The following is a 15,896-nucleotide window of genomic DNA, read 5'->3' as shown; positions in this document are numbered from 1 at the left end:
GTAAACCACCTTAAGTTTGCGCTCCTTCAACTGAGGAGGAACAGCAAAGCTTCACGAACTCTAAACGTAGCCTTTCACGGCCACATTATGATGCATGATTTATTTCGGTGAGGTGTATAAATGCATTGGTAACCCTCCTCCACCCGACACAACTAAACACATTCCTGCGGAGGGAGCTGGTAGGAACGTTGGGTTGCTCGGTCAATGGCCAGGGTCAACGGCGGCATGGTGTATTCCGCAAATATGCCCGACTGTGAGGGCGGGCACAAGCCGGCGTGAGTAAGTTAAACGTTGAGCTTTATAAGGGCACCATGGGGTGACCAGCCCCTCCCCACCCAGCCCCTCCATACCCTCCCCACCCAGCCCCACCCAGCCCCTCTCCTCCCCACCCAGCCCCTCCCTCCCCACCCAGCCCCTCCCTGCACAACGGACACAATAATCCCCTGTGGGCTGGTGTAACCAGGAGATTCCTACCAATATTAATACATGTCATGTGAATCAAATGTGCCAAATGTATTGCTGTTTCACGTTGGAACAGTAATAAATAATTGAATTAATAAAGTACCCCATAAATAATTGACATTTATAAAGTACCCCATTTACCCCCAGACAAAAATACCTTTAAAAGAACCTGCTTAGATTACATACCCTACGTTGTTCCCTGTATCTTCCTCCTTGATGATAAAAACACACCGTGAAGATCATGTGACTTGTGGAATAATTTATTATTCCGTTTAAAACTGTGTTTACAGTAACTGGGATTCGGTGACAACACTGATTGTTTCAATAACATGAATACAGTATTTAGAAATGTTTCTTGTACAGACCTGCAGGATAATCTAAAAACAACGTACAGCACAATAATGCCTCGGTTAACGAAGTAGATGATTTCTGTGGTGTCACTTCGCGTATCGCACGCTTTCAGATGCGCTTCTGCGGCCGTCTGGAACGCTCTTCCTTCCGATGTTAGGAAGCCACTGAAGCTGTAGCACTTTTGCACCTAAATTGAAAACGAATTTCCTTCCCCTGCACCTCCGATTAGCACGCATGCATGTCAACCCCTTATCAGTGCCCTACCTTATTACAAACCAATTCAGACCTTATTGGTCACCCAGTGATCCTTATAAATCTCAACGTTCATCCTACAAAGTCCAATCACAAAGGATGAAACACAAAATAATATCTTGTTTTTTTTATAACCTAATAGTTTTGTGTGTATTCATACCTGTCAACCCCTTATCAGTGCCCTACCTTATTACAGACCAATTTAGACCTTATTGGTCACCCAGTGATCCTTATAAATCTCAACGTTAATCCTACAAAGTCCCATCACAAGGGAGAAACACAACAAATAGACAATACATTTTTAGGTTTTTTCGGTAAAGTCACGTAGGTAAAAAGATTATTTCTATTATTACATTTTTATTATTTATTTTATTAGCATAGATTTTTTTTTCTTATTCATTTTTATTATTTTTACCTACGTGACTTCACCGAAAAAACCTAAGAGTATGACAGGTATGAGTTTAATCTTGATGTGAGTTTATATCCCTTCATACAGCAGTGGATTGACAAATGGAGGCCATTGCGTGCAAGGCGTGAACTGAACAAAGAGAGCCGGGGGTGGTTAGGGGGGCGGGGTGGACGGGCGGGGGGCGTGTATGGGATAAAAACAATTCTAAAAACAAAACAAAATAACAACCTCATCAGTAACTTACAATTTATTAGGTCACAGCTTTGTATAAACACATTCACTGTAATTTATGACTGCGCTAATAAAAAAAATTAGATGAACGTACCTCATTAGCATGTCATTATAAGCGTGACGACAGCGCCCACCACGTGACCGCGCCTTCTTGAAAGTTCGACCGCCGGTCCGCCCGCTTCGCTCGCCGCTCTTCCCTTCAATCACCGAAGATGGTGGTGAGGTTTTGTGTGTGAGAGGACACAAAATATCGCGCGGGTATCGCCGAGTACACCCTAAGCCATCGTAACGCGGTCGATTCGTCGCGATGCGTGCGCCGATACGGCCGGATGATCGCGGATTCTAATCGGGGTCCCAGGCTGCAAGGTTGCGTCGCGTTAATGGCTTCAAAGCGGGCCGGCCATTGTGCTCGGCGGCAACCTCGCTCGTTTTAATTGCGGTGGGTTCGGGTTGTTCCCTTCTAACCGATGGATTTTAAAACAACAACAATGTGTCTGCTCTTGCCGTCGGTGTAATAAACGACCACTGTTAGGGAGAAATGTGTGCGGGTGAGTTGTTTGTAACGGCGAGGTTTAAAATGGCCGCGCGCGGTGGGGGTACTGCGGAAGGCCGTGACGCCCATCTTAGGTGAGCACATGGCGGTTAATCGATTACGGAGTATCGATTATTATTAAGCTTTGTATTATATCGGTGCATCCGTGTGTGTGTTGAATGTCCGAATTTTTTTTATCAATGGGTTAAGGGTACAAATTATCTGGATACTTTGGTCTAAAAAAAAATTCGCCCAACATGGCCTAGCAAATGGTGGTATACGTGGTTTTACAAGCGTTTAACGTGGCGATTGTTATTTCGCAACCGATGGTATCAATTCGACCTATCCATTCAAACTGCGCCAAGCATTTTGAAGGGCAGGAAGGAAGTCGCTGTGGCCCAGCCTCTAACGGTTGTAGAATCTTAGGCTGTGAACGCCTAATTTGTGCTTAATTAAAACCTCGCCGTGCGACGAAATATCGAACTGGGAAAAATCGAATTGTGTGGTTGTATTAAGATATTACAGCTACGTGTATTTTTTTTGTGGTAGGTTCATTGAAGCCACACGGATGCTTTGGGAGTTGCATTGATGTGAAAAAATATAAAGTAATCGAATCGTGATACGACTTAATACCTATCGAGAGGTTGATTTTTTTTATTTAATCGTGACCCGAGTTGTAATAGATACAATTAAGAAAGTTTGAATACTTTTACAAGCCTGATGTTTAATTGAATAAAACATTTGACCTAATTGAAACGCTTTTTTAATTGTAGAGTATTACCTACCTTAACTCGTATTCATTTAAAACAAGTTAAAAAAAAAACACCCTTACACTTCATTTTTTCCTCCAATGTAATGTGGCCAATATAAGTGCTTCCTGGAATAATATGATTTGTCTGCAAAACCGCATGCGCAAGGTGGGTGTGTGATATTTAGTGTTATGTAACGACTCGCTCCGGCCATACAATTGTGGAATTTCCACAACTGGCTTTTTAAGGCTTATCAATAGCCGAGCACCTATCCACGTGTTTTACTTTATAATTCAGCTTTTTTTTAATGACTTAAATACGACATGTGGGCTGTTTTTGAATGAAGCGGCACATTGTTTCGTACCAATCCGATTTTTACAGAGGTGGTAATAGCGTAGTCCATCAGTGTATATTAGCATAGTGTGTGCGATGGTTTGGAAGTTGGGTAATCGTAGGTGAACAGACGTGATATAAAATCAGTACTCCACGATCCAGCACTGTCTATCGTTGCGAAGTATGGTCAAACAACCCCCGTCACCGATATGGAGTGAGAAGGGGGTTCTTCATCCAGTAGGAGATTGACAAAGGGGCTGAACATTACAGGAGACGACACGTGTTTTACGCGTCGTCCACTTAAATCTTGGGCTTCCTAAACTGCCATTTTTTTACTATTGAGGTTTTAGAGCAGGAATAAATGTTTGTGGTTGCACCTTACGTTTTTAGTTAATGGGAAACCACAAATTGTATCTAAACTCTAACCACATTAGTTTTGAGTTGTGGTTTAATGTTTGACTTATGGGTTGAGGCAAGTTCAGAATGAGTTGTTGTCTTTATTACGGTAAGCATTAGCTTTCCTGCAAATATACCCTCATCCCGTGGTGCTGAGATTGTTAAGCTTGCCTATTGTGGAAGCTTGGCTGTATTCATTGCAAAATAGTACCCGTGCCGTATTCGACGAGATGGAATGTGTACTTGGTTTTGATAGGCTAAAAAAAAAGTCAAGAATGGAAAGCATTTGTCCCCATGTCTCTCTTGACACGAGGTGAAATCAAGTGGTTGGATCGTCATTGCTTAATACATTTGTATAACAGAAGTGGCATGCCAAACTACACCATTTTCATTCGATAGCATTAACTGTTTTCTCTCCCCATCTTTACATTGTATAACAGGAGCCGGAGCAAATGCGGAAGCTGTTTATCGGCGGACTGAGCTTTGAAACCACTGAAGAAAGCTTACGAGAATACTACGAGCAATGGGGCACCATTGTGGACTGTGTGGTACGTACACCGTATATGTTGTGCAAGTGTGAACACTGCAAAGCACAACACTAATTTCAGTGCAGCTTATGACATGACCATATTTGCAGCCAAGCAAATTTGCTTAGTTTTGTTTATCACTTGGGTTAAGTTAAAGGTGGTTGCATAATTTAGGGAAATTGTTAACCACTAGCATTAATGATTAAGTAAAGTGATAATTGCATACACCCAAATAGTGTTTACATTTCCTAGTGGATTCTAAATGTCATCTTATGGTGACGTGCATAACGATCTGACTCGGCAAATCCAGAGTCTTCAAATCACTAAATATACGAACTAATATCCAGAGTTAACATTTTAACAAACTTCATTAAAAGCCAATTATATTAGGTGGGGGCTTCACTCCAATCATGGCAAACTTTTAACTCTCCCTGGCTCATAGCCTGACCTACCCCATTTTGTGCAATCTTCCTTGGTCAAGCCCACATTTGCCCTAGGCATCCTCTGTGGGCCATGTCCAATCGCTACGTCCATATAAGAGGATGTTAGGGAATCTCCCAAAAATTAACGTGTTGAAATTCATAGCCTTGTGGTGGTTGTACGCTGGTCACCGTGTATTCTTGTATATCTTCTCCCACACCTTGTCCGTCCCCACACAGATGAGCACGGTTAGCTATGTACGGTGTGAAAAGTTCAGCATATGTACATACATTGCTGGAGAACCACTGTGGCAGACTACTTGATGCGCGTCTCCCCCCCCCACCAGGTGATGAAGGACCCCAGCTCGAAGCGTTCGCGCGGCTTCGGCTTCATCACCTACTCGGTGATGGAGGAGGTGAACTCGGCCATGCAGGCGCGGCCACACACGGTGGATGGGCGAGTCGTCGAGGCCAAGAGGGCCGTGCCGCGAGACGTGAGTATCCTGGGCGGCAGGGGAGGGGGAACGCACGCTCTGAATAAACAAATGTTACAGTATTTCCAGCTGCTGTTGGCTCATTTACAGCACGATTGTTAAATAAACGGCTTGTCCTCTGTTACCGGCACTGCCTTGGGACCACACATTGTCAGTGCTTGTGTTGCTATTCACACCATGGTGTAACATTTTTACCCCAATGGATACTTTGTTTCGGAACATGATACCAATAGCACAATTGGGATACAACTGGGAAAGGATACAATATCTGACGTTGGTCATAAACCATGTTAAGTACAATGAAATGCGTAACATGTTTCTGCTATACAACATTATTGATGATGGAGGTAGTTGGTTTTAATAGGTGATTAATTAACTGGATCGATTTTTTAAATGAATCTCGCTTATAAAAATACCTCAACTCTCTAATGCTTTGGGAAAACTCCGAAGGGTAGGTGGGGAATGATCATTGGCCTTCGGTCTGTGGCTATGTTCATCAGGATTCACGACCGGGAATCCAAGTGACGGTGAAGAAGCTGTTTGTGGGTGGAATCAAGGACAACACCGATGAATCGCACCTTCGCGACTACTTCTCGAAGTTCGGGCGCGTGGAAAGTGTTGACATGGTCACCGACAAGCAGACGGGCAAGAAGAGGGGCTTCGCCTTCGTCACTTTCGACGACTACGACCCCGTCGACCAGATAGTCTGTAAGTTTGCGGGGAAAGGTACCGTAAGTCACCAGATAATTATTTGGGGGATGGCAGAATAGGCCGATAGGAGGGGATAGCCTGTAATCATGCAAGTTAATGGGAGGTTTTTTGGGGTTGCATTATGTAAACATAAATGTGTTTAAGCCATCTAATCAAAAAACCTTAACATTGCTTGTGAAAGCCTATGTTAAATGCAGGATAATAAATTTACAGGAATCTCAGACTATAAGTCACCTCATTACGCCGTGTTTGCCATGTATGTTGCTTATGAATTGGGGAACGTTTCCTGATTATAAGCGTAATGTTTCTTATATGCGTTCTTAAACGAAATGCGCAAAACCAAATTTTGCGCAATTTGTAAAGTAGGAACGCTGTAAGATGGTGGGCAGGGTCGTCTCAAGGGCAGGGTAGTAAGAGCCATGGGGGCTGCAGTACAAAGTTGACTTGTCTGATTTTGTGCATGAAAGCTCACAAGACAATTACGTTCTGAACTGTAAGTTGCAGTTGTAGGGTGGCTAAATGTATCACAATGCCCTTTATAGAACTCAAAGTCTTAACAGGGCAAAAACTCAATTGATGTTTTCTATTTTAAATAACTGCTGCATAAGTATGTTGTGACCCCCTTCTCATTGTTTTTGTATCCATCCGACAGTTCAAAAGTTCCACACCATCAACTGTCACAAGTTGGAAGTCAGAAAAGCACTCTCTCGCCATGAAATGGAGACCATGCAGATGAACCAGAGAGGTGGCGGTGGAGGTGAGCAAACCCAAACGCAGAGGACACGACCACCACTTTGTCACATCTGCATTTTTGTAAAGCCGAAATCAAGTGAGTTTTTAATTAACTTTTTAGTTTTATCTGGCCCACCCTTACCTTAAATAGTTTACTGTGCATGCACATCAGTGAGTGGCAGGGTGGCGCAATGGTGACACTAGTGCCACGCAGTAAAGAAGGGCCTGGGTTTGATTCTTGACTTGTTTGCTGTCTGTCGAGTTTGTATGTTATGCCTCTGTTCTGCATTGGTTTCCTTCCATATAAAAAACAATGTAGCTGTTATTGGCCAAATACCTGTACTGTACTCCATTGGGATTACACGCAGCGGCAATCATTGCCCCCTACTTGCATAACTTGGCAGGTCCTTCCTGAAAAAGTCTTTGAGACTTGGTGATGATGTCCTGGCTACCTAAGCATAATACAATAAGTGGTATGAAGTGACATTGCTTTAGTGGGGGAAGGGTTTGCGATATCTGCGACTCATTTGTGCCAATGTTTACAGGCCGTGGTGGGTTTGGACGGGGTGGTGGTGGTGGCGGCGGTGGCGGTGGAAACTTTGGCCGTGGCGGCGGCGGTGGAAACTACGGAGGTGGAGGTGAGTTAAGCGGTTCAAGCACCATTACAAATGCAATGGAAATAATTTTTAGGTGGCAACCCTTTTGTGCAAGGGTGTCTCATCACTTTATACCACGGTATCCCAAACTCCAGTCCTCGTAACTAGGCCTCGGCAAGGTAAGGTAATTGTACCCTTTTTACAGGGTTAAAGGGTAAAGGTGTCGACATGCCAAGGGGTAAGGGTAATGGGTAGGGTAAAAGGTAGGCTCGTTGCTTTTTACCTTACCTGCTAAAGGGTAAAAGGTAGGGTAAAGGTAGGCTCGTTGTTTTTACACTTTTACCTTACCTTGCCCGAGGCCTACTCGTGACCCACCACGCTACGTCTTCTTGCATTTACCATTTTACTCCCCAATCAAATACAAAATCATTACACGCTGCACGTGGCCGATGATTGCTAGCGTCCCACGTGACGCACTAAACAATTGTGTGCGTTAATGGGAGCCGATACCAGATTGAAATCTCGGTATGCGTGTGTGTACACGTGTTTAATGATCATTGTGCAACGTGGAATGAGTTCATTTGTATTTTAATGGGGAATAAATTGGTAAACGCGGAAGTGCATAGCGTGGTGGGTTTCAATTTCAGAATTTTGGGAAACCCTGCTTTCCATGCTATATGGGACTTAAATCGCATCTAAAACATTTTGAAACGGCACCCCCAGTGGTAGCTGTCCTCATCTGCTAGATGGGGTGTGGAGGGAGGGCAATGATTGCTATGACTAATCCCAATTGAGTAATGTTATTTATGTTGAGACATCAGTTTCTTTGTTCAACAACTGAATTTACTTGATTCTGTGCAGCTGCCGAGCAGACCTGGAAATAATACATGTTATCAGAGTTAACCACACTCTCAATGTGGTGCCTTTCTTAGAAGTCTTCCAAGGTTGTGGGTTTCTTAAAAAAATTAAAGGGAACTGTTGGAAATGGGAATTCAAACATTACAAGTATAACATATCTGCAAGTATGTTGAATGTGCAGTTTGAAAATATATATAACATTCCGTGTGATTTCAGGTGGCTATGGTGGTGGCAGGGGTGGTGGCTATGGAAATGATGGCTACAATGGCTATGGCAATGGTGAGTTTGCTTATTTTCCACATTGTGTCAGAAGTCCTGGAGTGGGGCACAGTCTCTTTCATTCAATCCAATTTGAGCAGTATGTAAGCATTGTTTATAAGCAAAAGCCCATTGCGGTATTAGCAATGATATGACAGTAATTTTAGCATATGTACTTGGCATAATCTGTAAATGTGCACAATTAAGACGCAATGTGTCATGGACGTAACAATTAATTCTCATTGATGAAACGATGCTTTACATGTCTAACCCTTTCTCGTGCTTGCACAGGGAACTTTGGTGGTGGTGGTGGCGGCGGCGGAGGCTATGGGAATCATGGTGGCGGCTACAATGGAGGGGGGGGAGGAGGGGGTGGCTATGGTGGCGGCGGTGGTGGTTATGGAGGTGGTGAGTGTCCATCAGTCTCTTCTCAATTGTAACTTTTACTTGCAGGTGTATGGTGGTAGGTTGCTTGTAGTAGCTTGGTGACATTGGAAGGCTTGAGTGCTAATCCCTTGGTACGTACGTCTAAAGAGTGTGCAGTCTTGTGGTTGCGTGTGTTTCTCAACCAATGTGGAGCCCCCTGAAGTCGTGTTCTCTTGCATGTGCGGGTTTTCCTCCAGGCACTCCAGTTTGTTCCCACATGCAAAACAACCCACGAAAGGCATTGGCTCAGCAACTCGAGTAGTGTGTACCCTCCTTTGACAGTGGCGTAGCTATCGAGGGCGCAGACGGTGCAGCTGCACAAGGGCTCAGATGCCAGGTTTTGAAAAGGGGCTGAAGTTTGGGCGGTGGGGGGGGCCCCCCATTTCATTCCTTGCTCCAGGGCCCATGCCAACGACGCTACGCCACTGCCTCCTTGAAAGTCTTGAGACTCCCCCCCGTAAAGATTTCCTGCGTGTACACTTTAACTCGCAATTATGAATGGTTTTTCATAATTCACCTTAGTTTGACGATAACGTTGCAATTCCTCACCCCAGGCAATTATGGAGGCGGCGGCCAGTACAATGACTTTGGCAACTACAACCAACAGCAGTCGAGCTACGGTCCCATGAAGGGCGGCGGAAACTTCAACCAGAGGAGTGGGGGCCCCTACGGAGGAGGTAAAGCAGCCCCACTATGCTGAAAATAGAGGCCACGTGTGGCACGAACAAGCGACAGGCATGAATGTAGACGCGTGACGATGCATCGATCCATCAAGGCCTACGCTCGCAGAACACGCGTCATTGTGCATGTGAGAATTGAATTCAACTCTTATATGTATGTAATTGGGTTGTGTAATTTTGGCAGCCAACTACTTGCGCTACATTTACTACAATAGCTTTTATTGAATTGGATCGTGACTCTGCATCTGTCAGCGATTCAATTTTAAAATGAAATCCTTCATTTTTTATTTTTACCATCTTGTTTGGTTGTATTTCTGCTTTTTTTCACTTGTGCCTATCGTATAAATCCTTAAGTTCAATTCACTGCATGCATCGGTGGGCGTACGAATCTATTTTTGATCAAAGCGATGCATCGTTAAATGACCAAGTGTTAGGGTAGCGCACATACCTTGTTGTCGAATTCACAATGGCGGTGTTAGCCAACAGGTAGTGGATCGTCGGGTAACGTTTTCCATCCGGTGTCTTAGAAAAACCTTGCTAATTGCGATGCTTGCCAATGGGTATCTTTAGTGAAGAATCCTTCCAATCGCAACTGCCGCGTCGTACTTCATCGTGAATCCATTACAAATGGCGATGCTTGCCAACAGGTGGCTATAACTCTGGCGGCGGTGGCGGCGGCGGAAACTACGGAGTTCGTGGTGGCAGATACTGATCATTGTGGGCAGGATTTCTCAAAGGTAATGCCCCCCCCAACCCCATGCACTCTAAAATGCCACACACACGCACATCTGCCGCATTTCAACCAAACAGAACAGATCACGGCATGTGCCACTTTTAAGACCACACCCCACTTAATTTGAATTGAGTGCGTTGAGAAATGCATTGAGACGTTTTGACGTACACCTAGACGAGTCGTTAACAAGGAATGCCGTCTTGTTCGTGTTTGACAGGCATCAATGTATTAAAAAGGAGGAACTGAACGGGACAGGTGGTGGGGCAGGACAGCGGCAGGTTATGCTCTTCCTCATCCCGTGTTGGCGGCAGCCTTCTTACCTTGTCGAGGCAGTGAGGAGAGAGGCTTTTAACAGAGGAGCCCACAGACGCCTGCGGTAGACGCGAGATTGTTAGTGCGTTCATCCTTTGGGAATGGTTTTTTCGATAGGTGAAAATGAATAATAAAATAGTTGTTAAGGCTGTTACCTATTTGTTTTTTTCCCTTGTATTAACGACAAGCAAAACACTTTGTTTTAAGTTCTACCATTCCAGAGCTTGCTGGATGATGAACGGCCGTTTTTAGTTAACTTCAATACCTTTTTATCTTTTGTATGAAAGCGTAGTATTTTTGTCTAGCATATGATACTGTAACTGTGACTTATTTGGTTGTTTGGAAACAGAAAAAAATGTAGTTATTTTTTTTCTCTCCTGTGCACATGTTGGTTTGTATTGTAGTGTCGAATAAAAGACAATTTAAGATACTTTAATGTTAGATTGAGGTCTTTATTTAGGGGGGACATGGGAGGTGGGAGTCAGAAGGCATTACACTTGCTTCTTAAACTGCTTCAGCAGTTGTGTAGTGCAAAGCAACATGATATAGGTTGCTCACCTTTATTCTGGTGAACTGCTAACCTAATGAACAATTGCACCCCTGAATGTGCAATAGATGCGTTCTCGCAAGGTACTGTGAATAAAATGGGTTTGTTGACCATACCATCAGACATTACACTTCCATGATGCCCATTTGCTAAATATAAACACTGTTGAGGGAACACATGTTTAGCATATATTGTTATAAAAATGCTCTTATTATTTGGCCTCCGCCACAACACATACTTGAGGTATTTTTACCTTGCATTGCTTCATGAGGACAGATTTCACCACGGCACAAATCTCAAGACACACGTTCATACTTTTAACATAAAAAAAATGGCAAATGTGCCTCCCATACTGTAAAACAATATGTACTTTCACAAATGCTCACTAGGTGATGCCAAACAATTTGCTGTCTGCTAAAAATAAGCCTTTGCCTGGCACACCCATGATTTTGGTAACGGTAGAGCCCGACAGTTGTGTATGCCACTGCTGGTCGAAAGGCCACCACTGTTGTAGAGGTTATTTGGCCTACTTTCATGTGAGGATTTGGTATAAATAATCACTGGTTAATGGAATTGGATAAAAAGTAACCTATTTCAGGCTAAATGAGGTCATGGAGGTGATTGGCAATATGAACATCTGAACATATTTACCACACGGTAGTAGGAGCTCAGCGAGTTGAAGACTCCACCTTTAGGATGAGAAGATTATGCTAGCTGCTTACAGAGGGCGAGGAGAGAGACACACGCCCAAATGCATCTCGACCACGGCGCAATGGAGAGCTACGCATGGAGCCCAGAAGGCAATCGCTGGCTGCAGGATGTGGAGGGCATAATCCAGTGCTGAAGGTTAATGGAATAGAGATGGTGTTTTTTGAAGGGAGGCTGCCATCAACTTTGGCCTGTGCCTGAAGTAGTTGAGGCCTTGTCCGGTGCATTTGCTGCCGGTGAAGCGTAATCAGAAGGGGTTTTATTCGCCATGAAAGTTCGCACAGACAAGGAATTTACTTTGGCCGGAAGGTGCATACATTCAACATGTAGGAATCTTAAATAAAATCCTCTTGTGGCATCTAAGCACTGCTAGTAGAGCCATGCAAGTCTATGGTGCCTCGGGCCCCTTCCAGCAGTGGCTTGAAAAAGGCTGTACACGTACAAGAGAAGGAACCTACCTTTGCTTTCATATGCTGCCTCATGCATTGGCTGCAAATGCCCTTCCGCAAAAAACATATGGGGAGAGACAAAATATGCCAAGTAGAAAAATGTAAGGTGTGTTTTAGCATGATGGGAAGCACTGCCAATGCTGTCCAGGCCTAGAGTATACTCAAAGCAGCCAGATGCAAGGTGCATGTGGGTGGCAGTACAGCCAACAGGCTGCTGGACATACTTCCTTGGCATGTGTTGGTTTTAAAGCACACCCTTTGGCCTTCCCAACATCAGTAAAATGTGGCCGTACACCACAACTTAGGCTTTTCAATTAGTTGCCTTCATTTGGCTGAAGCGTAATATTAAAAATGGTCCAATTGTGTCTTGAACGACTCAGGTGTTGTGAAGGTATTTATATTCTCATAGATTTAATTATTTACTTATTCACATGATACTTCAGCAACTGAGCATTTGGCACTGCGATGAAGCCAGCAATCGGCAGCTCGAATCCTCGGCCACAACACAAATGGTAGCGATGCCATTCGTGCACCCCCTTCACCAACCCGGCAATGAATTCCGGTCAAAACAACCATTCCACAGATGGTGTGAGAAGGCCTCCATCTAACAGTGGGTTGGCAAAGGGACCAAGTTATTTTTACCGGAGCAACTGCAGTAATATATAAATGTACTGCAGTACGTGTTTTACTTAGAGTTGACAGTCTCGGCTCCACTGTAATTGCATGAAGAAAAGTAACTACGAATTGTATGAGGAGTTGGGCAAGGAGATGCACTCTCACTAAGGATATTCACAGCAATGACATTTTCTGGGCCTTGCTTTTGAGAAATAAGTCGTAGACGAGGATTCATCAGTTGACCATCTCAGGTTTTCTGCGTTGGTAGCCACCAATGGAAATTGTTGAAGAACTTAAGAAGACTTGATATTTCGGCTTAAGATGTATCATGAAAACGATTACAAGCTCGCTGAACAATAACGTATGCGATGGAGGGACACCGGGAAAATAACAGTAAGTATTATTAGAGGAATTATTGAAGGTGGCTTGAGATAATGATCAGAGGCAGGTGATTTTGATTAAATTTCATTATGAAAAGCAACATACCATCACTGCCTATAGAGTAAAGTTTTTCTCATTGGTACTGTGATGTGGGTTTAAAAATGTGGATACCTCAAAGAAAATAGAAACGCAAACGGTGCACAGATTAATGGAAGCATGCTTGGAATTTCATGAGAGAATTGAATCTGAACGTAATTCAGAGATTAAGAAACGTACATGGATTTGGGGAGGGATACTTTTATGGAAGGGAAGATGGGTGATGGATGAGACTTGGTGACGGAATGGCAGCCTACATCCAACACCAGATTGACGAACGGCTGTGAATTGTCAAAGCAATATCGTGCAGAAGACGTCTTTGGGCCCCGGCTGTTTGTGTTGAAACATTGCTCTCTTTGTAGGATCGGATTGAATCTTGCACAATCCGCTTAGAATTGGAACCAGGTATTTCTTCCATTCAGGTAACTGGGGCTAGAATCGCTTACACGCAACAAGGTGCTTTGTAGCACCGCATGCTGTTTCATAATGGCCGTGTTTCTTGTGTTTTTTCTTCCGCAGGTAAGATGTGAATAGTGACTCGGCACGTCCATCTAAATGTTAAATATGGTCTTGTGGGACACTATGCCTAATATATAGCGTAAGCACATTTTATAAGCTGAAATGTTTTTCCTACTATTTTTGTAATAAAGGATACAGAAAAAACTGATTTGTGTCTCTGGAGATACGAGTCAAAAACGGTACTATATCCTTAAGCCTACACTGCTTGCCCAAGGGTAAAATTGGACTAAGTGTCTCGTCAAGACCCTGAGCACCAGAAATGACAACGAAACGAACAATGCACACTTGTCGATTTGCAGAAGACTACAACAGCCCAGCACTCTGGCCTCCATGCTCTGCCCTGTATCAAGAAAACTGCATATTAATCTCATGGCTTGAGACCACTACCAGCCAGCCCAGCTTTTCTCATGGAACTAAAGTGATGTGTGATTGTGGGCTGTTAGTGCCGCACGAGCTCGCCACACCGAGCAGAGGCTGCGGTAGGCCTCCCCGTTTCTGGATGTGAGATGTAGGTTGTGGGAGTGGACCGGTCTGGTGAGTGTGCCTGCTGCTTTGAGCAGCAGGTTCATAGCCAGGGTCTGGGGAGGTCTGCTATGTACCCAAATCAGCTGCATGAGTCAGTCCTGAACCTCGCCCATTTCCCCTCCATTGCACGTAACTTGCATCAACTCGACCAGGCTGTTGCGGATATGAATGGGGTCCTTGTCTGAACGCTGACGCCTGCAGGAGAAGAATGGCGGGTGAATTTTACAGACGCTAAGCTGGTCGTGGGCAGATCAACTTCACATTGGCCCGCATTTGCTGTTTGTCTCTGGTCCAGGAGATGTACGCTCTTGCATCCATAATGTGGATGCGTTGATGAATTACAAGGCGCCCCAAGCTGCACAAGTCCAGCAGCCTCCCGTTGTTGAGTGGATCTGGCCCATGCCTTCCAACTACAGTCCAAGTGCCTGCTTGACGACTGGCATTAAATTCACCCAACAAGATGACGAGCCCGAAGAGGCATTTTAGCCAGTACCAGGGACGGGTAATAGAAGTCATCTTGTCTCTTCAGCCTTACGTGCGTCACCTCGTGGGGGCTGGGAGGGGTGGGGCTGGTCACCCCGTGGTGCCCTTATAAAACTCTACGTTTAACCTACTCACGCCGGCTTGTGCCCACCCTCAGTCGGCCATATTTGCAGAATACACCACGCCGCCATTGACCCTGGCCATTGACCAAGCAACCCAACGTTCCTACCAGCTCCCTCCGCAGGAATGTGTTACCTTCAAGAAATGAAGATATTGATATTACTCGAGGCGAGATGGCGTTACTATTGTATTTTCCAGAATGACATGCCATGCCACCTCTATATCTATGGAAAGAGCAAATTGGACGCAGACGTTGGGTGCTCTCGCCTGCCGAACCGACACAAATTGCAAGTTCGTGAGAAGCCGATAAAAGCTGAGTCACTTGTGTAAAAAAAGTGCTTTGTAAAACACAACTCACAATCTACCGCATCCATCATGAACACTGCCGAGCAAATTCAAACCTTTCACGACACCAGGTGTGCACTCGATGTGGTTGGTTGGCCTCCGCTAACTTGACATAGAAAATGGAACAAAAAAAGTCGATTTGTGCACCGAGAAATGAACATGGATTTGAGAAAGTTGACAAATTAGAGGTCCTATTCTTTGGGTCTTTCGGTAAAGTCACGTAGATAGGTTCAAAGTAATAACAAAAAACTACGTTTCGATCGCAACACAAGCGTTCAGGAAGAGGGGGGGGTTAGAAGCTACCCCCCCCTCTTCCTGATGTTATTTTGTTATTTTCTTTGAACCTATTTACGTGACTTTACCGAAAGACGCAGAGTATATGAATTCCTGCAGTCACGAAAGCTTTAAGTCAAGATTTACGTTAGAGAGGTCGTGATAAGCGAAGTGGGTTTAGGCAGGAGGCATCTCGAGCAGGGATGATGGCTGCTTGGTCGAGACTAAGAACGGAGCGGCAGCTAACGGCCACTGCTAAACACGCGAGCCTCACGGACGGTATTCCCTTCGTCATTGGCGAGGGCCACGTTCCGAAGATGCTCGCAAGTAGCTAATTTCGCGCACGTTATTAGCCTACGAAAACCTAATTTTTT

The 15,896-nt window shown here is 44.5% G+C and overlaps 1 protein-coding gene across 3 annotated transcripts; it reads left to right on the top strand.

Moving 5' to 3' along the window:
• Positions 1-1,794: 1,794 nt before the first annotated feature.
• On the top strand, positions 1,795-13,924 carry LOC144729114 (heterogeneous nuclear ribonucleoproteins A2/B1-like). Of its 3 annotated transcripts, none has more exons than XM_078609071.1 (11): positions 1,795-1,923; positions 4,156-4,263; positions 5,009-5,155; positions 5,656-5,863; positions 6,519-6,623; positions 7,144-7,236; positions 8,269-8,331; positions 8,602-8,718; positions 9,291-9,413; positions 10,064-10,153; positions 13,777-13,924. In XM_078609071.1, the coding sequence occupies exons 1-10, from the start codon at positions 1,918-1,920 to the stop codon at positions 10,126-10,128; spliced, it is 1,035 nt and encodes a 344-aa protein (XP_078465197.1). In that variant the 5' UTR covers positions 1,795-1,917; the 3' UTR covers positions 10,129-10,153; positions 13,777-13,924. The 3 variants fall into 3 exon arrangements, with proteins under 3 accessions (XP_078465197.1, XP_078465196.1, XP_078465198.1); XM_078609070.1 differs by lacking the exon at positions 13,777-13,924 and adding an exon at positions 10,367-10,891; XM_078609072.1 differs by lacking the exon at positions 13,777-13,924 and adding an exon at positions 10,367-10,891 and having other exon boundaries at positions 1,833-1,920.
• The last annotated feature ends 1,972 nt before the right edge of the window (positions 13,925-15,896 follow it).

The sequence above is a fragment of the Lampetra planeri genome, chromosome 31 (assembly GCF_965212315.1).
Source record: "Lampetra planeri chromosome 31, kcLamPlan1.2.h2, whole genome shotgun sequence".
NCBI classification, from domain to species: Eukaryota; Metazoa; Chordata; class Hyperoartia; order Petromyzontiformes; family Petromyzontidae; genus Lampetra; species Lampetra planeri.
The sequence above is the reverse complement of the archived record's forward strand: the minus strand, read 5'-3'. Positions and strand labels throughout refer to the sequence as shown.